At 31.5% G+C, this 24,732-nt stretch overlaps 6 protein-coding genes and 1 pseudogene across 6 annotated transcripts in view; 3 read left to right on the forward strand and 4 right to left on the reverse strand.

Annotated features, from left to right (window-relative positions):
- LOC105627059 (cGMP-dependent protein kinase, isozyme 2 forms cD4/T1/T3A/T3B) overlaps nt 1–4,168 on the reverse strand; it is a 45,801-nt gene extending 41,633 nt beyond the window's left edge. The window contains exons 1-2 of the mRNA XM_012208338.1: nt 4,051–4,168; nt 3,585–3,984 (exon numbers count right to left, since the gene is read on the reverse strand). Coding sequence (XP_012063728.1) covers nt 3,585–3,984; nt 4,051–4,168 — 518 coding nt within the window. The remainder of the gene's footprint in view (nt 1–3,584; nt 3,985–4,050) is intronic.
- An 857-nt stretch (nt 4,169–5,025) lies between these two features.
- Nucleotides 5,026–8,299, reverse strand: LOC105627060 (protein TAPT1 homolog). The gene is made up of 7 exons (XM_012208339.1): nt 8,104–8,299; nt 6,936–7,090; nt 6,713–6,810; nt 6,300–6,640; nt 6,089–6,186; nt 5,801–6,016; nt 5,026–5,610 (listed from the first exon to the last, which is right to left on the reverse strand). Exons 1-7 carry the CDS (start codon nt 8,297–8,299, stop codon nt 5,026–5,028), a joined length of 1,689 nt encoding a protein of 562 aa, XP_012063729.1.
- A 922-nt stretch (nt 8,300–9,221) lies between these two features.
- LOC105627310 (coiled-coil domain-containing protein 40) lies at nt 9,222–12,713 on the forward strand. Its single transcript, XM_012208596.1, has 8 exons — nt 9,222–9,452; nt 9,562–10,184; nt 10,368–10,611; nt 10,755–11,165; nt 11,224–11,745; nt 11,827–12,117; nt 12,217–12,375; nt 12,486–12,713. The coding sequence occupies exons 1-8, from the start codon at nt 9,222–9,224 to the stop codon at nt 12,711–12,713; spliced, it is 2,709 nt and encodes a 902-aa protein (XP_012063986.1).
- A 49-nt stretch (nt 12,714–12,762) lies between these two features.
- LOC105627062 (uroporphyrinogen decarboxylase) lies at nt 12,763–14,673 on the reverse strand. Its single transcript, XM_012208340.1, has 6 exons — nt 14,377–14,673; nt 14,108–14,266; nt 13,724–13,885; nt 13,460–13,597; nt 13,195–13,368; nt 12,763–13,013 (listed from the first exon to the last, which is right to left on the reverse strand). Exons 1-6 carry the CDS (start codon nt 14,671–14,673, stop codon nt 12,873–12,875), a joined length of 1,071 nt encoding a protein of 356 aa, XP_012063730.1. The 3' UTR covers nt 12,763–12,872.
- Nucleotides 14,674–16,473: 1,800 nt separating this feature from the next.
- On the forward strand, nt 16,474–19,413 carry LOC105627311. Its single transcript, XM_012208597.1, has 8 exons — nt 16,474–16,623; nt 16,758–16,961; nt 17,104–17,275; nt 17,356–17,701; nt 17,781–18,227; nt 18,311–18,647; nt 18,797–19,122; nt 19,239–19,413. The coding sequence occupies exons 1-8, from the start codon at nt 16,474–16,476 to the stop codon at nt 19,411–19,413; spliced, it is 2,157 nt and encodes a 718-aa protein (XP_012063987.1).
- Nucleotides 19,414–21,076: 1,663 nt separating this feature from the next.
- On the reverse strand, nt 21,077–21,533 carry LOC105627312 (annotated as a pseudogene).
- A 2,698-nt stretch (nt 21,534–24,231) lies between these two features.
- The window catches only part of LOC105627063 (protein fem-1 homolog B-like), a 4,666-nt gene continuing 4,165 nt past the window's right edge, over nt 24,232–24,732 (forward strand). The window contains exon 1 of the mRNA XM_012208341.1: nt 24,232–24,378. Within this exon, the coding sequence (XP_012063731.1) occupies nt 24,232–24,378 (147 nt within the window). The remainder of the gene's footprint in view (nt 24,379–24,732) is intronic.

A 24,732-nucleotide genomic window follows, 5' to 3' on the forward strand; every position in this document is an offset into this window, starting at 1 on the left:
ATAGATAGATAGTTCTTTATTAGATGTTTTTTCAGTGTGCAATTTGCAAGAATGATCTGTGCTGCATATGTGATATACTGATTCTAAGACAGAAGCTAAAATCAGGAAATGCGCAATCTATAATAAGCACCTTACACGTCTATAATAATCAGTATCCATAAATATTGAAACATATCAATAATTATTAGTCGCGTGTAGCTAATATTGATGGATCTTGATAGTGATCCGGAGTTCTTCTCAAATATCAGTATCCTCTAACTAATGATATCACCTATCACAAATTGATATTGATACTAAAAAATCGAAAAATCAATAATATATCAATATTTGTTGGGCTGACAATATTATTGACTAAGATTTATAATGCATGTACATATCGTCACAAGATATAAAACTGAACTGAAACGTTGTCAATAATCCTGATCATGTAAGGTTGTAAAAATATTTATACCATTAATATTATCGATTCAATATTATACGAATCAGTATTACTGATCGCATAAAATTTATATTACATCTATATGACAAATACAATCGATAATTGATACACGCCGACGTGAACTCATTCCACGTTCATTCATGCTTTTTTTTATCTGTTTATGTTCACGCGTTCGTGTTGATAGGAATCCATTCGTTTTTTTTTTTAAGCGTGTTTTACGCAATATGTCGTGCCCACGCATCATCGAAGTCACGAAACATTTTCATGGTACGATTTATCCGTTCCGGAATAAATCCGCCTAAACATTACGCGATACACGAAATACAACACCCGATACAACTGCAATGCCCCTCGTAAAGAGATGTTCGAGTAACGATAAAACAAATATATTACACTCATAAACAATCTTTCTCTCTTCCTCCCTCTCTTAGATATAGATATTAAAAATAATTCAACAAAGTATATGTGATCGTTCCAACGTCGCGCATTGGTTTTTAAAATTCAAATTACACATCATGTAATTCTCGTCATATATATGTTATCATTATCTCAATATAGAATCTGAAAAATAACACGACACGGTTGAATTTAACTTTACAATGTCGTTCAATATAGCAATCGGCTGCAACTATTCTAATTGAAAGCTAAACGATTTTGACATGCCAAGTTGTAGATGCAAAAAAATAATGAAATTCTATCATTCAGTATAACTTTCTATCGCCCTTTCTCTTTTTCACAAATGTACCGTAGTAGATAGACTTTCAATTCGAAGGTTGACCAAGTACATTTTAATTGTGTTTTATATCAAAAATTTATGAAAAACAAAGTAAGTTTGTATTACTTCCAATTCAGTTTCATGAATTCTAACTGAGAATCGCAGTTTAAGGTATTCATATTCGATTCTTCATATTCGAAGCCGTCTTAAGTACAGTTTTAACGTACTTATCTAAGATAAACCGTATTAGCATTTTAACTCTAGCTCTACACACTTGTTTTTTGCACTCTAAATATATACACTGAGGTCCCTAGGACCCCATCCATATTTGTTACCGTAACTTCTGTTAAAATCGATATATTTCAATTAATTTTTTTTTTCAATCGATGGAGAATTGATTAAGGAACAAGTTTATAATGTATAAAAGTCAAGAGAATTAAGGACCTTCGAGACATAGTTTCAAAAAAAAAAAAAGAAAAATTTAGAAATTCTTGATTTAGAAAAAATTTCAATTTAAAAAATTGCGCTGGGATCCGGGGATCCCCAGTGTGTACAGCTAGAATTAAGACATCACTTAAGACGATCTTGAAATAAGAACGGACTATGAATACCGATTTGAAGTTTCTAGTAAAAACGCATCTCTTAGAAACAAATTTATATTTAGCGAGAGATATTGAGATTAATTAAAAGATAGCGACGGTAACGTCATATCTCTCGAAAAGCGTCGAAGATAAGGACTAGTCGGAAGTAATCAGATGCCCACGAATGTCTACTTTGGCACGTAGTGGGACGCGAAAGCTTAATTTTAGAGCGAAGGAGAAAGGTCCAGATTTTTTCGAGTCGTATGCATAAAAACACACGAGATGATGGCGAGGACGAGTCGCCGGTGCTTACAATGCATACAGTGTATGCGATCGCATAGCAAATAAAGTCGTTGACATGTAGACAATGCGACGATGAGAATGAAGGTGCTAAATATCGAAGCTTAAAACCGAGGAATTCAATTATTATTGCGCGAATGCGATCACGCTCGAGAAAATAATCACCTGCAAAAGCTTGTTTTTTTTGCATATCTGTAGCGAGAAAACTCGCGTTTACCGAAGTCATCTTATTCGTATTACTGTACTTTCAACTAATTGCAAGTTTACATATGGATTCTAACTGAGAATCACATAAGCCAAGGTTGAGAGACTGGAAACGCATTTCTTTTTAGACATATCAAACTTATCTCGCTGACCAAGTATAATTCTTCCGTGGAATCTTCCACACTTTCGACTGCTTTTTATGTATTAGATATCAAAATGAGAAACATAAAACGAAGTCTAATTTTACATGGATTCTAACTGAGAATCGCAAAGTTGCGACTAAAAACGCATCTCTTTCTAGACTTTCAAATTTGTTTTGCTGACCAAATATAATTCTGCACGAAATTCTTGACACTTTTGGCTGGGTTTTGTGTAGGTATCAAAGTGAGAAATATCAAAGTAAGTATATTATTATCTTTTCAAATAACTTTACATGGATTCTAATTGAGAATCGCGCAGTTTAAAATTGTGAAGATGTATGTCCTTCTAGACGTCTCAAATTTGTTTTGCTGACCAAATATAATTCTGCACGAAATTCTTGACACTTTTGGCTGCATTTTGTGTAAGTGTCAAAGTGAGAAATGCCAAAGTAAATCTATTACTATATTTTCAACTAACTTTATATAGATTCTAATTGAGAATCGCAAGGTTGTTGACTAAAGACGTATCTCTTTCTAAACATATCAAATTTGTGACACTGACCAAATATAATTCTGCATGAAATTTATCTTCATTTTTAGCACAAAAATTTTCAGTTTTATATAAAGATATCAAAATAAAAAATGCCAAAGTAAGCTTATGATTTTCACATTTTTAACTAATTTTACAATTCTGACTGAGAATCACAGCCAAAATTATGACTGGTGAAGATATACGTCTTTCTAGACATCTCAAATTTATTTCGCACACTTTTATGTATTAGCCATCAAAATAAGAAGTATTAAATCTATTATAATACACTTTTAACTAACTTTATATGAATTCTAACTGAGAATCGTGATCCAAGACTGCGGCTAATGCCTCATCCCTTTATGCACGTATCAAATTTAAATCGCTAGCCAAGTATAATTCTGCGTGAAATTTTCCATACTTTTGACTACGTTTTGTAGGTGTCAAAGTGAGAAATGACAAAGTAAGCAACGAATAGCCAGAGTTGTCGTCGAGCTGGAGTGTCGCAAAAACACGTTTGATGTGTGTTAAAAATAGAGTTCATTTAAATTCATTTGAAGAATTCGAGGAGCGTGCAAGGTGCGCGCGAGAAGAAAAGAATAAAAAGAAGGGACGGTGTACGCGCGCGCGCGCGCCGCGAGCAACAAGTAGAAAAACAGTGCCGCGTGGTACCAACCTGTCGCTCTTATCGACCACCGCGAGAGGCGCGAGCTCCTGGAGCGGCGGTTCCGCGGAAATGCCCTGGGCACGATCGCGGGTACGCGGCTTCGTCGGCGTGAGCGGTGGTGCCGCGCTGAAGGGCAGAATACTCAGGAACTTATCCAGGTGGCTGCGCAACTCCTGGATCTCGGCATCGCGGCAACAGACGACGGCCTCGAGTTCGGCGATCCGCTCGTCCTTGATACGCAGCAGCTCCTGAAGCTCCCTGAGAGGGGTGCCCATAGTGGCGATCACGGCACCTCCGCCGGCACCGATGTGGAGTGGAACTTGGGTGATTTGCGTGGTGGTAGCGGTCGTGGCGACGATACCGATGCCGCCGTCGACAGCCGCGGCGCCGTCCGTCGGCAGCTGCGTCGATGCACCGGCGACTGCGACCGCGGCGTCGGCGGCGGCGCCGGCAGCGGCAGCGGCGGCGACGACGTCGTCCTCCTCGTCGGCGCGTGGCTGCTGCGACGACGAGAAGCACAGCGAGTCGAAACACACGCGCATAGACACGCAGGCGTCGCCGATTGGCACTCGGTATTTCGTACCCTCGTCCATTCAACTTGTTTTGGTGCACGAGAGAGGAGAAGCCATACGCGGATCGTCGTGTCCGGGACCCGACGAGGACGTCGTTGGTCGTTACTATCGCGCGAATTCGCGTGATACGCGGCTCCTGAAGAGCGGCGGACCGACGTCCTCCACCGCCTCCGCGACGTCCCGCGTCCCATTGGTCCCGTGCTTGTCGGTCGAACGAGAGACCGAGAGATTGCGCGGAGTGGGAGAGAAGAGGACGGAGCGAGAGAAAGGGAGAGAGAAAGAGACAGGGAACGATGGTTGGACGGAGAGAGATTTCGAATTGGAGAGGGAGGCGAAATTATTCGTGCGTCGCGCCACTGCGCGCCACTCGTAAACTCGTCACACGCTCGTCGACAAACTGATGTAGGTATAACGAGAACTCTGGAATCAATTAAATTAATTATATCCTCAATTCTGCTTGCTGTACTGTGAGTAAAAACGCGAACTTCACACTCGATTATCGATAAGATAGAAAAAAAAAGTATGACTATTTACTTTTATGTAACATATCTTATATAACATCTTTTTATAACTCACTTTTTCATAATTCGACATTTTGATGAAATTACGATTAAAAATTATAATAAGAAATTATTGAATATAAAAAAATTGCGAATAAAATGTATTTTATATATAACTTATATAACAGATGTTTAATAAGAAAATTTAATAATAAATGGTAACCAAATTTATTACTCTTACATAAATACCTTAATGTATAAGTATTGCAAAAAAAACCATCCATATAGTATCTGTGCATGTATATATGTACAACAAAATATGTACAATTTATAAATAAAAAAAAAATCATTACATTTTAATTGCGCTATTAAGATTTGTCATTGTGGAAGAAGGGGTTCGCTTCCTGTCCTTAACACAGTTTTCGTGACGTTCGTGAGTTCGTCAAAATTACACTGAAGTTTTTCACTTTTCTGTGTCTCTTCCGGCTCCAGAAACGCCTCGTTCAAACAAACATTGTTCAAGCTGACGGCGCTATTTGAAAAGATAGCCGTGCCAAGATTTGGATTTTTCATATCGACACTATTGGCACGATTCTTCGACGGAGACTTCGTCGGAACGTCGTCTTTATCAGGTTGCGTATGCGATGACATTATGTCGCACGCCTTTCCAAGAATGATTAAACTATTCAATATACGAAAAGATACTAATATAAGATAAGCTAATAATAGAAGTATGATGTTAGCGGGTCTTGCGGATGGCGTCAGAGTCGTACATAATACGCGAGCCATGGCGACTCCAAGAGGAAGAGGTATAAAGCCCATTCGCCGCGCAACCAAATCTGAGGGATCCGAGAATGCCGTCTCTCGACGTGTCTGTGCCATGTCATAAGCCAAACTCACGGTATAATCCCTGTAGACGGTCGAAGGTAGCTCGTTGAAACGTGTGATGAACGCATGTTTCACCTTTACAGAAATACAGAGATGATCTTGTGTTTACACAAGATTTGTTAATGGTAAGCAAATGAGAAATTATAAATGATAAAAATGATCCAAATAATTTAATCGTTTAGTGATATAAACAATCCTAGTTCGATGTTTGAGCAAATATCTTTCTCGTTTGCATTCTCCATAATATACAATTTATTTTACAAACCCAATCAACGAGAACTTCTGCTAACAATAACGTCACGCAATCGGGTAACAAGACAGCGAGACGATCGCTATGCCATGCGTATTCTTTCATCGTTTGCAGACTCACTGCAAGAAGCAACATAATCAGATGGAACCTTTCTCTGACGTCGGCGCAAGATAATTGGAACAAGTTGTTCTTGTCAAACTTCTTGAAAACAGAACCCTTCAATTCTACAAACTAAAAGAAGTCCATGTGAAATACTTTATACAAAAAAAAGATGAGTACTTTATTTTTTCTAGCTCAACTTACGTTGTTGGACATCATAATTGTGAGAAGAGCTTTATTACTACTGTTAATTGCCACATTTAACGTCGTCGCTTGAAATAATACTAATATGCTGTGTAACACTTTATGGAAAAGTCAAGGTAAACATATTTTGTTGCGGCTTAAATCTATCTCGATCATGATCAAATTAATCGTAAAGATATATTAATTAAAGGATGAATTAATTAAAGGATACACACATAAGTGATGGCAAACAGGAGATGCGGTAATGTACCGAAATGTTTCGTACGAGTAGAATTCGAACGTGATTGTGGCTCAGTAGCGGTCCAAAGCAGTGCATCAATAGTGTCTTGGCCGAAAGCACTGAAAAGACGATCTCCTACTTCTAGCATATTATAAAATATATATAACTTTATAACTGATTGACTCTTAACTAAATGATACATCATGGAGGTGTCCACCTTCCAGGTTGCTGCCCAGCAACCTACCACTACAATTCCTTTCAATAAATCACATACTTCAGCTGGACTTAAATATCTTTCCGCACTCTTTGCATGATCTTTTTCATTTCTACCCCTAAAAATGAAACCGGTCAACATTTTTAGATAAACAAATATCTTTCACTCTAAATTGATATCTCTTGTATACCTCAGATAGTGTCGTAAAGGTCTTGTAATCACTGCCCACAAAGCCATTGCAAATCTTAGTGGTAAAAATGTATACACAAATAGAAAGGAATCAGCACACTACAATGACAAAACAATAAAATATCTAATATATAATATCAACTCAATTATTCTAACTTATTCAATTATTCTAAGAGATTTTAGCTAGTATTCTATTCTCACGATAGTTTTATTTGTCGCTGTACCTGAAGGAATCCATACGCCATAAAGTTTTCCACTTCTCTAGGAATTTTCATGAACGAGTAAACTTTTTCCCTTCTTGCGGAAAATCTTTCCTCATCATGCTCTAGCTGATAACCTCTCGTTAATTCTGTTCTCAAAAATTGCATCAACGATACTCCTATAAAAAAAAAAGAGTACATTTTTTAAATAAATCAAACATAAATTCAATATTATTTGAATAAACTTTCCCAGATAGCACAGAGTTCAAAAGAGTTCAAAAAGAATTCAGTGATATGTCATCAATTCTGAACTTATTTTAGATGCAACAAGAATTCTTTTCAGAAAAAGAATTCTTTTGATATGATATATTACTAAATTCTTTTTGAATTCTTTGTGCTATCTGGGTTTTTGGTGTGAAAAAATTTCTCATATTATTTCGTAATATTTTTAAGAGTTCATTATATTTTATGAAGCTTCTTGAATACCTTATTTATTTTCTCAAATTTTATAAGTTTTTTCAGAAATTAAAAAATGAAAAATCTTAGAAATCTTACAATAAAACATTTCTGAATTTACATGTATAATGAAGAATTCTAAAAAAGATATGGAAGAATTCTCATTTTTTTAAATATATTCCAATATAAAAAATCTGAGAAAATTTTGTAAAAAATTATAAATCATATAGAAATTCTAAAAAATTATATGAAGAATAAAAAAAATTGTTCATTAAGGCTAATAACTTAATACTAATTCAATAATTTGTAATTGTTATTATAGCAAAAATTAGTAAGTTAATAATTAATAATACAAAATATTACAAATAAGATTTATAACAAATACAAATATTAAAAACCTGCTCAAAGAAAAAGTTTATAAGGATTATTTTACATTTGTTTCTTCCTTTTCTTCATAGTTTCTCATTTGTAATAAATTTTATAGAAAATTTTATGATCCTTATTTTCGCAGGTGATTAATATCTTATCTCCTAGTGCGTATGTTATGTGCGCTGTTGTATCGCCGATTTTTCTTTTCTCTTGATTTATACATATATTATACATATATTCCATTGTGCTGTACCGATAATTATTATATCTCTAACACACAGGTATATCACACAATTTTCCGAGGGACGAACTTAGGACACAAGTCCATTGGAAAATTGTGTCGTGTCAGATGTTGCCGATTACTTACGTTGCTTCTTCTTTTGCGCATCTTGGCTGTCGGATAATTGCGGCCTATAGTGCGTAAGATCCACATTCTCCACGCGCTTGTCGTGACATGACACATGAGTTTTGGACTTGTCAGTATCATACTGTCGGAATCTGATCGTCCTTTTCTCCGGCCAACTTTGTTCCATATTCTCATCGCTGACACGCGCGTTCTGCATCACTATGCCAACGTTAACCCTCAACGAGCGTCCACACAAAGTTCGATCATTCTATAATCCCACAACGAGTCTCACGACAATCATAGAAGCATCTAATCTAACGATTGAACCTCGACACCGCGCTGTTCCGAGCGAACTGTCACAACACACCAACACGGAAACTACGGTGAAACGACTGGCAAAGTGGCAATTAACGCGCGTCATATATGACGGTGACAGCGCCGACAATGCTCTATCTGTTAACCACGTAATTCGAATTTCTTTTGATCCACACCGATCTGTCTCGAGCGACTCTATTAAGTCACGTAAGATCATTTAATACCTCTCTTTTTTACTGATATATTTACAAAATCTTTCCGATATGTTATAAATTATAATTTTCAATAATTCATGTTCTTACACCACATATTGGAAAGACGAGATTATTGGAAGTTTAATTATCAACTATCGATAAATAAAATAAAATTATCTTGCGGGAACTAATATTTTATGAACTTGTAAAATATTTTATCAAACAAATTATTTTATATATTTATTATCTTAATATAGTTTTTACTATTTTATCTTAATAAAATTATTATTATGTATCTTAATATGTTCAAAAACTGAGTTTATTTGAATAAAAATTAAAATATATATGATGTATGTTATCCCTTTTCTTCATAAATGATGATTCTTGATGTCTCACACATATATGAAATTTATTATGCAATGTTTTTAATTTAAACAAGCCAAACTGTATTAAAACAAGTTCAAATAAGAAAATATTGATTGTATACCATCACAATGATATGTCATATACTCCCTTGACTACGAATTTGATGTGAATCAACAACAATCTGATAAGTCTAAAGCTGTTTCTATATATATGATTTCAGGATAGAAGCTCTTTATAAAGAATTGTGCGATACGACATTCCATAATGACTACCTTGATTGCAAATAGCACTTCTGATCCTTCTCCTGATACTGCTAATAATATGGAACCGCCAGAGAGTCAACAAGTCACAAGAAAGTTTTGGATAGATACAAAGTCTTTAAATGTACCAGATGTTATGGATCCAGATGATCCTTTGATGACAAAATTCCAAAATGCTCTACGAGAACATCTTATTCGTATCGACAATAAATTAAATAGTGAAATATTAGAGCTTGTAAGTACCTGAATCCTTATTTTTTTAGACTTAAAGGATTTGTCTGATAAATAAAAAGAAACACAAAAAAAATGTTATTCTTATTAAATATTCATTGCAAATATTTCAGGAGGCTAATATAAAAGTTCTAGAGAAGGAACGTGAAACAGAAGGTTTACAACTGTACTATGCTCAACAGGAAATAGCGCAACAACAAAAGACAATTGAAAAGTATCAAAGCATGATAGCAAATGTAATTTTGCAGCGCGAAGAGAAAGATACACACGTAAAAAATGCCAAAGAGGTTCACAAAGATACCCACATTAAATTATTGGAAGAGAAAAGGAAAGAAGAGAATCTCATGCACGAATTAGAACAGATTACTGATTTGCAAGCACAATTCTCAAAATTGCAAACAGAGCTTGAAAATAGCTTGATTATTTCTAAACAAGTATCAAAAAAAGATAAGATAATTCAACGAGATCTAATTGCTCAAAAACAGCAGAAAGATTGCATAATATATAAACTCATGGAAGAAGTTTGGAAAATTAAAAACGAGATAACCAATTTAGACACGCAACTGCAGTTAAAAAATAAAGAAAAAATTCAAATAAATCAGATGATTACTGATGTTAATATTGATCTAGAAACGTTGCATAAGCAGCATACGAATTTATGCAACACTTGGAATTCTGTTGTGTTGAATATTACTAATCGGAATAAAGTTTATGAGCAACTAAATACAGAGCGTGAGTACGTAATCTCTCGATAATCTTTAAGGATTTGAGTGAATAAAATTGTAATGGGAGATAAAATAAGTTAATATAACATACAATAGAATCGTAATTAAATCATATCTATGACTTTAATAGGAAGAAATAACTGTCTTGATAAAGTTTCCTCATTATGAAAGATTGTAACAATGAATTGTTTCAGGAAAATACGTGAATCTTTTAATACATTACAAACGGAAGTAGATAAGTTAAAGAAAGAAACTTGTAAAGAAACAGAGAACAATGAAAATCTGACCTCATTGCATACACGAATAGAAGACAATATTCTGAATAATATAAAATTAGTGGAAACCGGAAGTGATAAACTTAATAATTTGGAATCTGAATTAGTAAAAATAGCAAAATTTAGTGAACAGGAGCAACATGAATTTGATTTAGCTCAAAATGTATTTAGAATATTAACGTATACTTATTGAAAAAAAAAAAACATAAAACATTGTTTTAAAATTAAATTACTAATTAAAATATATCTCTAAAAAATTTTATTTTTACACGATTATATATCATTTATAATAGTCTTGTATTTTAGGAATGGCAATATTTGTTACATGAAGAGGAAGAAATAGATAAAAAATTTACAAAATATCTAAATAAGCAAAATGAGTTAGAAAAAAATATATATAGCAAACTAGAAGAAAAAGTTGCGCATAACAAAGCGGCGCAATATTTGAATAAATTATTATTAGATTCTAAAGAGTCAGTACAAGAACAAGAATTGTTATTAGCAGAAACAGAAAATTCATGTAGCAAAAAATTATTGGAATTGGAACAACTTAATTCAAACATAACTTACGAGAAGACAGACTTCGAGGAACTCTTGCAAAATAATAATAAAAAAGAGAAAGAGATAGATGAGATTCAGAAAGAAATCAAGAAGCATGACACAGCAATCGAGAAGGAACAAAGAAAAATTGTCAATGTGAACAAAATTATTGAAGAGGTAAGAACATTAACAAAAATTCTACGCGAATATTTTACATCATTATTCTTTCTTACAGATATTATCGCATAGAGAAAATAGAGAAGTTAATCCTCTTGATATGAAAATAATAACCTTGGAAAAGAATATAGAAGAAATTCAGCAAAATGATCAGAAAGCACAACAATTATGGATTCGCCAAGAAGGATATATGATTACACTGAGTCAACAGAAAGATTTACAATTGCAAGAACATAATCTTTTTAATAAAGAAATTATGATTATGGAGCAAAAAAATTTGAAACTAGAGCATGCTTTGAACATGCTTGATAAAGAAGATTCGAACATGGAGAGAACATTAAATCTTCTGCAACAAAGAATAGTACAAATAAATTCACAATTAGTCATTCAAAAAGGACTGAAAGAGGAATTAGAAGACAAAAATTTTATTAAAAAAATGGAAGGGATACAAGCTCTCGAAGATGCAGAATTAAATCTAATAAAGATGCAAAACGATTTAAAGCAGTTATATGAGGAAAAGGCACTTTTAAAGGATAATCTAGATGCAGTGCAACAAGAAAGCTTATCATGGGAGAAGAAAGTAATATTTTAAAAATCAAATATTATATATTTTTATTTATATCAAGAAAAGTATCACATAATTTTTAATTTATGCTTTTAGGTGAAATTAATGCAAGAAGCGATGAAGAAATTGAAAGATGATCATAGTGATGGTGGCGATATCACAGTGATGAAAAGTGAAATTCATAAAATGGAAATGCGCCTCTTACATTTGCGTAGGGTACAAGAAAAATTGATCCATGATATGGAATTTTGTATTGCACGAAGAGATATTATATTAGATAAAGTTATGAGCAAACTTAAAAGAGATCCTAAAGGACAACATAATCAGAAAGTTATATTTCGTAAACGTCTTGCTGATCAAAAGTTAAAAATAAAACAAATCGTGAAGGTAAATCCTACTTACATTAAATATAGTTTTATATTACTATATTTAATTACATTAAGTAGCTTAATTGATGTAACTTCTCTAATGAAGTGTTTATTATAGGATACAAAAAAGATTGAAAATAGAATATTGGAGCTGGAAAATCAAATAAAGGATGCAGTAGACAAATGTGACGAATCGCAAACAGCATTGAAAGTGATGCAAAATGACATCCCAAATTTGGATCAAGGAATTACACAAATAGAAGCTGTTAAATATCGTGTATGTAATATGAATAATTAATAATTCCTCTTAATTTCATAAGATTCAAAATTACTATTTGTTTAACATTAATGTTATCATAACTAAAAAAAATCTTCTGTTACATGCAGAATTTGCAGGCATTAATTTTTAAGCAACGAAAAGCTAAAATGCTACAAGACATTAAAAGTGGCCGATACAAAATGCTTTTCAAGAGTGAAGCTACATTAAGTGAAGAATTCCAAAAGGAACAGATTCTTCGTGATTATTTAAAACATGTAATGGAACGAACAAACCAAGATTTCCCTTTATTGAAAATCGATATTCAAAAAATACTTTTGACATTAGAGATATCATAATAAAATTTTACAATTATTAAAAGAATATACAATTATTAAAAGAAAAAGATAAAACAATGCTATGTATTTAATAACAATAATTGTAATTGTTTATAACAATTGCATAGTAAATGCTTTGATTATAAACTATATATAATGTTTTGATTATAAAACATATACTTATGCAGAGTGCATTCCTTTAATAAAAGCCTCCATGGATGAAATCGGAGTATCCGGTAAAATGCCATGTCCCAAATTACCAATATATCGAGTTTTACCAAAATTTGACACCATTTTTTGTGCACGAGCAATGATTTCATCCTAAAGACGATAAATTCAATATCTTTATAATATTTGTGAATATTTCTCAATCGATGATTAGTAGTAATACCATTACTAATCTAACTTACTTTATTTTTTAGTAATAATTTTGTATAAAAGTCAATATCAAATAATTATATTTAAAATTGAAATTATAATTTTTTAAAAAGAGATAACATACCTGTGAAGAATACATTGCACAAGGATCCATATTCCCTTGTAATGTAACATTAGCACCAAGCTGTTTTCTGGCTTCTATAGGATCTACAGTCCAATCAAGACCTATAACTTCATAACTTTGATCCATCGCAAGAATTTTTAAAGAATTCATAGTTGCGCCTTTTGGAAAAGCAATCTAGATATACGTTTAATATTTATATATAATTTATCTATTTTAATTTTTAAAGTAATTTGCTGGTTAGAAATAGTTATGAAAAACATTTTACCATAGGCACTTCTGGAATATTTGCTTCTTTCAATTGCTTTCGTACACGTTCGCTAATTTGTTTGAGATATTTAAAAGAATAATTTGTAAATAATGCATCGTCCAAATAATTTCCATTGCTTTCAAAAACTTGAAGTAACTTGAAAAAAGGATATAACAGTTATTTCTTTTGAATTATGTCATTATATATTGCATATATACATAATATATTAATATATAAGAGTTCTTCCTTACAAAAGAAAAAATTATACGTTTAATTATATACCTGAGCACCAGCTTTCACTTGCATTACTAAGTAATCCACAATAACATCTGTAATCATCTGTAACAATTTATGAGTATCTTCTGGATACTTATATAACCAGGATCTCGCCTTTGCCATTGTAGAACTGCCTCCTCCTTGAATCATGTAACCCATCAGAGTCCACTGTATATGAAACAAATTAACTATTTTATATTAACATGTAATATATAAATACATTAATATCTCAAGGAGAACAAGAAAATAATGTCAATTTAATGTCATATTGACATCATTTTGATTTTCTTGTCCTCCTTGGGATACAAAAAAATAATTATCTTTGTATCAAAGAAATTTTTAGTATGTTCATACTTTAAATTTTTTTTTGGATAATACTAAAATACTTACAGGAGCTCCAGTAAATCCTATCAATGGCACTCTACCATTCAACTTGTGTCGAGTTAATGTTATAGCATCTCCAACATACTTCAGAGCTTCATTCACATTTGGTTGTATGAGTCGTGATAAATCATTGGGATCAACTAAAGGCTGAGGCAAAACTGGACCCTAACAGATACTTCTTATTTACATAGAATAAAGAGGCAATAATGAACATGAAGTACATTAATGAATCACTTGATTGTTATGTGAAAATAAATAATTGAAAGAGTGCTTACTACTCCTGGTGCCATCTCAACTTTTAGGCCCATCGCCTGAGGGATCACTAGGATATCTGAGAATATTATACTGGCATCCAGATCGAAACGTTCTATCGGCTGTAAAGTCACTTGACATGCTAATTCAGGAGTTTGACAAACTGTGAAAAAATCGTGCTGAGCTCTGATTTCTTGAAACTCGGGAAGATATCTTCCCGCTTGTCTCATAACCCAAACTGGAATTCTGTCAACCGGCTCCCCACGTGCTGCCTTAAGTATCCGGTCATTTTTCAAAGATGGAAAATTGTGCTCAATCATTCCGATAGTCTTCTCCTTCACGTTTTCCAGAGTTTTTATTTCTGTATAATAAAATAATATTCCCCCATGTTTTTACCTCAAATTCTTTTTTTTCTATTTTAGATTACAATTATAGTAACTCGCAGAAAATACATACAGTACTTAGTTTCAGTTGTTGCGAAGCACACAGTAATACAGTAATTCTTTGCCGATATGTTTGCAATTTCATTTACTGTTTTGTAAATTCAGTACAAAATCTGACGATAAAAACTACCCATGATAGATCTGTTCTTTGTAACTACACTATATTATACTTTCTGCACTTAAAATGAAATAGGTATATGATTAGATATTTAGAGAGAAAAAGAAAAAAGATAAATCGAAAAGTCCAATTGCAAAAAACAAATCTATTCACCTAGTCATTTAATTTTTTATTTGACGTTAATGCAGCACATTTTAATGCAACAGATATGATTCATGTGACGTAAAAAATTATCCTTCAGATGTAAAAATTTTGTAAATTTCCTAAGGCTACCAATCGCATGAGTTTTTCTGATTTGAACATTTGTTCTTTGTAGCCTTTGCATTTCAAGTAAAACAAATGTACAAAAAATATATTTATTATTTCAACGCAATTAAAAGAGCTGAGATTTTTTTCGGAATACATCGGAAATACATTCGGAATACATTCGGAATATTATAACATGTAAATCTTAGCCAAAGAACAATATACGATCAACTATTACTGTTAGAAAAATTTAGAAGTTATATACCAAATAAAATTATTGAAATTTGAGCGATCTCTATGAATATTATTTATACAAAAGACTTGAATAATTAGAGTATATTAATAATTGGAATTTTTTCAATAAAAAATCGTCAAAGTTGTGAATGTGTGAATTGATTAATCGTGAAATAATTGGCGCGTTCATTGGCTGACGCATATATATGGTGGGACAATCAGGTTTTCATTTGTCCGTGTTGACCAATAATGAATGCGCAAGTGTGATTTTTGAGATAAATGACGTGTATTCTAAAGCAAAGCATTTTCTTATATATCTTATATATTTATATCAAATAGTTTAAATCTGCAAAATTAAAAATTGAGCCAAAATTAATCACACTTTAATCACTTTAATTAGAATTTTCGAAATTTTAATTTAATCAATTTCTTAGAAATACAATCTGATAATTATTTTGATAATTTAAATCTTGAATCATTTATATATATTACTAAAATTTCTCTGAATATTTACATAAACACTTATACAACGTATAATATATATATATATATATATAAATAACTCGATGACTATTTCTTGTCAATGCTATTTTTGTCTTATTTCACATTTATCAGATTAAATTAAAAGATTGTTAAATGTATATTGCGTCTTGCGTCAATCTAGCTAGTTGGATCTACGGGTAAGAACCAATCATATTTGACTGATTCTCAGCGATTATTCTGAACGCGACTGAAAGCAACTATTTATTGTTTGCTGTCTTCTACTGGGAATGTCAAATCAGCTTAATAATTTCTTAATCAAAATTATTCTTGATATATATAAACTGCAAAGGACAAAGGTGACTTGTGTTGCATAAACGGAATTTGGATAGCATCGTAGAATATATAGAATATATAAATTATAGAGATAGATCGTTGAAATATAGCCTAAGATCTGTGCTTGAAATTTGGCTATTTGGCACATATTCAGTAAAATATTTTCTGCCGTGACTCAGTTGAAGAACTTTCGGATTTCGGTTCACAGTGTTTAATAAATCTTCAAAAAGAACTATAAAAATCTTTGTTTTACAAGACAGACGATGGATGACGTAAATATTAACGAAATATGTCTCGATAACATAAATGTTGATGTAGAAGTGGATGAAAATGAGGACGATTGGATAAAATTAAGTTGGATTATCGATCATAGTAATAATGATAAAAATTTTCAATCATCAGAGACACAAAAGGTGAGTAATTATATTATATAAAGTGATATGATGTAATGATAAATATGATGTAATTAAAATTTGAGTATATAGACACAAGTAATGTTAAAACTGAACTGAATCAACAAGATGCTTAACTTTTTTTATTTTTGAAGGATTCAGGTAATGAGATTGCACAAATGAAAGATAATGATAGTAAAGTATCTTGTATAAATACAGAATCAGAAGATATATCCGATGGTATATCAATTATAACGGAAAGTGACACAGATGTTGTTAATACAAATCTCCAAATTTGTCAATTTAATCGTAGGCCATGCAAGTCTCTACAAATACTGGAAGTACAAACAAATAAACAGGTATTGTAGTAATTATATTTAGTTAAAGCTTCTTGCATAAGTATTCTTGCATTATCTAACAATGGAATATAATAAGATTATATTCCAAATATCTTTAATGTTTTTTTTAGATAATAAAGTATAAATCTCTTTTTTATTATAGAAAGATATATGGAACACTCTCATTGCTTATGTATTCGGTATAATTGTCGGTGTGACTCTTAGTTACTTTTTCACAATTTTTAAAACCTGTCCAGTCTCGAATGAAATTGATGTTGAAAGCCTTAAGACTGCAAGTCATAACATTGTTAATACTTGCAAGGAATTAACAGATGGTAAAGATAAACAAAATATTTTAAAAGGTCCAACATCTATTGTAGATTCACTTCATTTACATCATAATTTTTACTTTTAGTGAAAACTATGTTAAATGAAATTAAAGCACATATGCCAACAGATGTAAAAATTACAGAACAAATTTTAACACAATTTATCGAAATTACTGATTCTTCTAATAAAACAAGTAGTAAACCTATCACAATTACTAAGGAATTTTTCAATTCTACTTCATATCCGTTGGATCAACTTCAAAATTCTCTACATGTATTGTCATCCCTGACATTTATTTACGATGATAATAATTCTTTGAAAAATGACATTAATAAGACATTGGATATTGTAAATAATACAAAAGCATTTTATGATACATTGACATTACTTGTGAACAACACGCAAGTTGTATTTGATCCTATTATCTTAGAGTAAGTATCAGTAATAAATCGATATTTAATATCTAAATAGTAAATTATTATTGTATATTTAAGTTATTATTATTTGCAGCTATTTGCAGCACAACAGTGATAGAATGCATATTGCTTCTAAATCACTTCTCACTAATTTAATAAAAAAAGTGAGCAAAGTAATATTAAAAGTATATAATAAATATGCTAAAGAGAGACATAGATTGAGTAAAACATTGTGTCATTTGAAAAGTAAACTACCTGATGATAAACTTTTAAAACAATTGACCGAGAATAATGAGTTGTTTAAAGATCATGATAAATTTTGTTTCTCAAACTATATATCAAAAAATTTGGTTAGCGAAACGACTACAAAAGAAAATACAAAGACAAAAAATGTAAAAGAGCATATAAAAACCGATAATACAGTATTAAACACAAAATATGATAAAAAGTATACTCATAAGATTCATGATAATGATAAAGAAGACGCTTTGAAAAATAAAAAGAAGAAAAGACAAAATATAGACAAATTTAGTACTATGAAGTAAGTATATACTATAAATAATAACATATAATTTGTTTATTATAAATTGCCGTGTAATTATAAACTACTTTATTATATAACAGATTTTTGCGAAATGCCAGAAATGAGATACGTAACACTTCTCAGTTACTTATCTCTAAGGTAATAGAAAATATGAATAAATTAAGACATCAATTGAAAAAGAAATTATACCATTTGAAAAATATACTATACGATAATGAATTCTTAAAACAACTGATTGAGGATAATGAAGAAGATATTAAAGAATCAGTTGAGTATTGCGAAGGAAAGAATGATGACTTACGATCAGATAATAGTTTTGATATTATTTTAGCGCAACTGAAAAATACATGTCCACTTTCCACTAACTATTGTTCAGAATTTAATATTAATATGAGCATATTTGACACCGTACCGACTGTAAGTTGTAAACCTGTTGTATAAAATTTCTCATAATTTTTTGAATTGTAAATGAATAAATAGTATATGTATAAAATAGTAAATATATTTAAAAATTGTATAATATAAAAAATTTCATATGATAAATATAAATAATAAATTTGTTTCAGTATAAAACAAAGAATTACAAATATAAATATGATAGCAAGAAAACTATAATGGATCACGAAAATTCTGTAAAAATTTTGCCTGCCAAAGAAACAAACAGACCAAAGAAAAAAGAATATTTTAAATCAAATGGCCTCACCAAAAATGTCATTAATGATAAAGCAAATTATGAAAAAAAGTATATACCCTCTCAAAATAAAATAAAGAATCACATATCGGAGCAAACAGTTAATTATCATATGTCTAAACATTCTTCGTTTGATAGTTGCACAATGAAACAAGATAATCAACACTATATAAATACAAATGAAAAGAATAATAAGGAAAGGTATTAATTTCCAACAAAATACAATTTATATAATATTGCAATCTATTATGAATTCAAATAACTTAATGCGCTTATAAATAATTATTATTTTTAAAAAGTAATGCTATTTTGTGCAGATCTTATAAGTATAGCAAGCATCGACAACTTGACGATTCGGATTGGTATTTTCGACGAGTTTATTCCCGTAGAAATGCACGAAGACGTGTGAATCAACCTAACGATTCGGATTGGTATTTTCAACGAGTTTATTCCCGTAATGCACGAAGACGTGCGAAAAATATATATCAATAGGATGCCAAATGATTTTAGAAAAATCGACGAATTATAAATTATTAACACAGATATATACAGAGATGTATGGAATATTTTTACATACAAATTTTTGTGTGAAGAAAATATTCCATACAGCATATTCACGTATTCTCAAATATTCCTTGAATATCCAAATGACTTTGTAAATATACAGATAATATTTATTAATATTGACAGTTTTATTCTGTCACATCAAAATATTTATATTAAAAAAAAAGAAATTCTTCTCTAAATAAAAAAAAAATATTCTTGAAATTACAAATATCATGCCTCAACAAAGAAAAGAAAATACAAAAAAATTACGTTCAGAGAAAAATATAAAATATGATGAAAGATCTAGTTAATGTATGATATTATACTTATAGTTTCTGAAACCTTTCTCTTTAAAAAGTAATACTTTTTTAACGCACTATATATGATATATATATATATATTTATATGTCGTATATATAACTTTTTATATAAAAAATAATAAAATATTTAATGAATGCTTGGAAACTTGATATAATGGATATTCAAGAATATTAGAAGTTTATCTCTTAAATCTTAGAAATCATCTCTAAAATGATTGTGTAGTAACAATATGTATGTGTGTTGCAATGTCAGAATTTGTATTACAATGTGATATGAAAAGGTATGCATTTCGGGTGATTTGGGAAATAAGAATTATTGATTTCATTTTTTTTATATTCAATTTTACTTATTGATCCAAAAATATAGTCAAAATAATTCTGAAAAAATTTAAGATATATTTTAAACAGAAAAAACAACAGTTGAATTTTATCATTATGTTAGCAAATTTCTCTTAATCTGTTTCTTATTAAAATTGTGGCTTTTAACACTAAAGAAAATAAATTGGTTATTTAATAAATTTTGATTTTAGATAGAGAGTTCGTTTCGCAAGCGCATCTTTTAAAAGAAAGATTTGTTTTCAAATATTGATAAAAATAATTAAAGCTATCTGTTTTTAATAAAAATGGATTGAAAGAAAGAAATTCACTGATATGACTCAACAAAATGATAAAAGCAATCATTATATTTTTCTTTAAAATATGCCCCTTTTCCCAAATATTAAAGCCAGTATTCATAATCTTTTTTTTTATATTTAAGATCGTTTTAAATATAGTTTTAAATATAAATAATCCATTTTTATTTCAAGATTGTTTTAAGTAATGTCTTTAGATGCTAAATAAGACTTAGATGCTAACAATGTGTTCTATAAAAATATTAAGCTAAGAATATTTTAATTATGATTTTCAGATTTATCAGATAAAATTAAATAAAAAGTGGAATTCAGTGTGCTCCCTGCATGCTCCCCAAATCGCCCAAAATGCATATCTCTTTGTTGCGTTTGCTATTAATGAATCTCATTAGTGTAAAAGATTAGAGAGTGACTTATTGCAGATATTAGGATCGAATTTAGTCTCGCGCAAATACGCGCAATTGCGCGCATGAAAGAATTTATACGTGTCATGATAATGATGCTACCAGTTGTCACGTTTCGTGCGAAGCACCGTCTTTGGCTGAAGAGATCACGAACGCAGGGCATTTTCTCGTCTCATCTTGATGTCGGGCAAGGAATGCAATGGTCGCGATTCTTGGGCACGATCTTTGCCCTCCTTTAGTATTCAGGCTCGCAAAATTAAACGAATGCGACCGAAATGCGCCGCTTTGTCGCACATGATCCCGTGCCAAGTCCGAAGGAATCCATGTCGATGTCTATGTCGTCGTCGTCGTGGAATGCGAATCCTCCACGATTACCAGCGAACTTGAACAAATTGTGAAAAGGGCTGGTTGAATCGAAGAATTGAGCAAACATCGCCCTGGGATCGCCGCGGGAGATATACGTGGCCTCCTCCGCCTCCGCTAGCCGAAGCACCATCTTTCAGACCCTCCTCGCCGAATTTATCATTAACTTTCTTTCCGATAACACTTTATACATCTCGGTTATTTCCTTGAATTTTCCCTCAGCTTCTGTTTCCGGGGCTTCTGTTGTTGTCAAGATGATATCATAAGGCTAACTTTCTATATGTCTTTTTTATCTCTTCGTTGCTCTCTCCTTTGGCTATGCCAAGTATCTTGTAATAGTCCTTTCCCATCTCCTTGCCTATTTATCTCTATCCCATGATATTTCTCACGTATATGTTTCGCGCAAACACTCCAAGCACGACGTTCGCGACAATTGACAAGAATAATCTCAAATAGATTTAAACTCTCAATGCGCGTACCAAGCTGTACTATGATTATACCAAGTGATTATCGACGAGAAAACAGCATTCTTGTCTATTTAATAGTTAGAGCATGTTCACACCTTAACAGAAAAGCAGGAAAACAGCAGTCAATCAGAACTTATGCTAAATTGCTGTGTTGACGATAGGACTCAAGAATACACAAGTTACAATTTTGAACAAACGAAGCTTCTGCTCTCCGAGGAGGTTGTGGATCTCTGGATCCTCTTTTATTACATAATACTATGCTCCTTCATAGACTTCATAATAGCTTAGTAAAAAGGCTTCATTTGTTTAAAATTGTAACTTTTTGAGTCGTTAACATAGCGACATAGCACAAAACCAACTGCTGCTTTCTATTTTCTGCTTTCTATTTTTTTGTCAAAGTGTGAACGTGCCCTTAAATTGGATCGCGTCTGTGACAGTTGCCCGTATTTAATAATTTATCATCTCGTGTGGAAGAGTACAAGATATATGTATAAATAAGAGAAGTAAAAAGAGAAAATATACATTTTTATAATAAATGAATATATATACTATTTATAGTTATATATAAATATATATATTTAGTTATCTTTTAACAGTTTTTATGATGTGTTAATAAGTACATATAAATAAGTACATAAATAACAATGAAAGAATGTTTGCAACTGTCTACATATGTGTGCATCCAGAATGAAAAGTATAGCGACAGAAGTATTACAGAAGTATTATGTATACAGAGATTAATTTCTCATGTCTGAAAATAGAATATATAAAAGATCGACTTAAAATGATTGTAATTTAATTATAATGTGACAAGTACCAAATAGAAAATAAGTTTTGTGAATCGCAGTAGATTTGAATATATATTAATTTACGTTATTACGATATAATTTATATTTATAGAGTTTATTAATGTATGAAAGTTCATAAAAATTCTATACAAATAAATTTCGAAGTTTGAAAGTTTTTGATTTGATTTCTAACATAGATGGAGTTATCCTGTCATTGAAACTTCAATGAAAAAAATTTTTTTATAAAGAATCTCTCCCTCTCATACATTGTGGATAAAATTTTACGAGTCACGATATCTGCGCATTTACGCGAGATATACAACAAGTTCGCATATAAATATATGTATATCGGTTATAATATCGTCTACTGCATCGTTTCTCATTTTCTTTTGTCGAGGTAAAATTTAGAAGAAGCAGTATTCATAAAATCCAAGTTTTCATCCAATATCATCTTATAAATCTGTTTTGAGACGATTTTCAGATTCCATCTAGACAAAGAAATGTAGCATCAATTTAGATAATTATGTAGCATATCGAATATTATATACATATGTTTGAGATAATTTTAATCATCCAGCAACATGGAATTTTAATTCTTTCATCATAGCAATATTTGATTATAAATCTGAGCAAAATCTGATATATTTGTCAAAGAATTTAATTAAACAATAAATTTTTACCATCGTAAAAATCGGATTGTATTTTATTTGTACAGATTTAAATATAATCACTAGAATTCACAATCAAAGTATCGATGATATCTTTAAAAACTTTATGTCTGCGAAGAATTAATAAATATATATAAAATCAAGAAGTTGATTATATATCTTGTGAAATAAGGAGCCAAAAATAAAATACCAATTCATTTATAATTTCATAAACATTTATAATTTCATTATCGTCACTTATGCCCTACTAATATACTTATTTCTACCAATATAATTTAATTTTAATCTTGGATTAAAATTAATAATTCTGTCTTTTTTTAGTAGATCAAAAAAAAAAGAATAAGTTGAACAGAGATTAAAATTAAAAATAGAAATTTGCTCTTGTAATTTTCAAGATACATAATTGATTCCAAGATTTTATAAATATCACTTCATAATTCATATTGCGGAAAATTGCAATTTGCGCAAATTTTCATCGCAAGTTCCGCTGGTGAGAACAAACATTGCGTCGTTATTGGTCGGTTCACGTCAATTACATCAAAAAGCCCAATCCAACACCTTTTCCGTGATTGTCATCGATCGCAATTGGCGACGTCACGATACGTTCTGTGACATGTCCAATGCACATTCGGATAATCGGATCCATTGATGATCGGAAGCTTACAAGTGGAGCAAGTGTTTCCGCAAGTTCCCGTAAGTAAACAATCGCGACGAATAGTAAATGATTCGGATTTGTTCAGCGAACTGCTGTACTTTCAAACGAGTGACACGATTGCGAAGGCGAACGGGGACCTCATGGCATATCAACGTTTGCCGTTGACGTCGTAGCGACAAAGTCACAAAGGGGCTCGCGACGCCGCGTAAAAACCGCTTTGTCGCGGTTTATTTTTGCATTCGAAATCGCTATATTTTTGCGTGCAACACAATCTTAAAATAGATCGCGACGACGACGACGGCGGTGGCGATGGCGACACTGCGGCAGTGACGACGATAACGTGCGATGTATTTTCCGCGCGCTGATGAGCGAGGAACATGAGTTTTGAGGTTACCACGTCTCTGAGTGGACTCAGCTGATTCTTTTCCTGAACTACCTGAACATTGCTCGGGCACGAGCCATTCACGAGGATGGATACTACCTGCGAGATAATCGACGAGCCCCAGCAGTCGCTGGTCAAACGAATTTATTATTCGGCAAGGGACGGAATGGCGATCGCTCTTTATACCCTGCTGAACGACAAGTCTGATGTCGAAGTCGATTGTTTGATTAACCAGGTAAATCGTAGTATTTTGTTGCGTCACTTTTCACTTTTCATCACTCGCGAAATCACACTGTCCAATCAGTTCATTCTAATAAATGTCGAAAAACATTTGATTAATCGTGAAAACAATATTGACCTTTGTCCTATTATCTCCTGTTAGAAAATTGCAATTGCAATAAATATTATTAAAAACAATAAATTATTATTTACAGAATGTTTTATTTTAATTGTAATAGAGGTAAATATTTGAAAAATATACATATTTTTTTACCAAATAAAATGTATATAATGTAGAGAGGGACTTATTGTCTCCTTTATATATATATATATATATATATATATATATATATATATATATATATATATA

This window comes from Atta cephalotes (assembly GCF_000143395.1).
Source record: "Atta cephalotes unplaced genomic scaffold scaffold00008, whole genome shotgun sequence".
In the NCBI taxonomy this organism is placed as follows: Eukaryota; Metazoa; Arthropoda; class Insecta; order Hymenoptera; family Formicidae; genus Atta; species Atta cephalotes.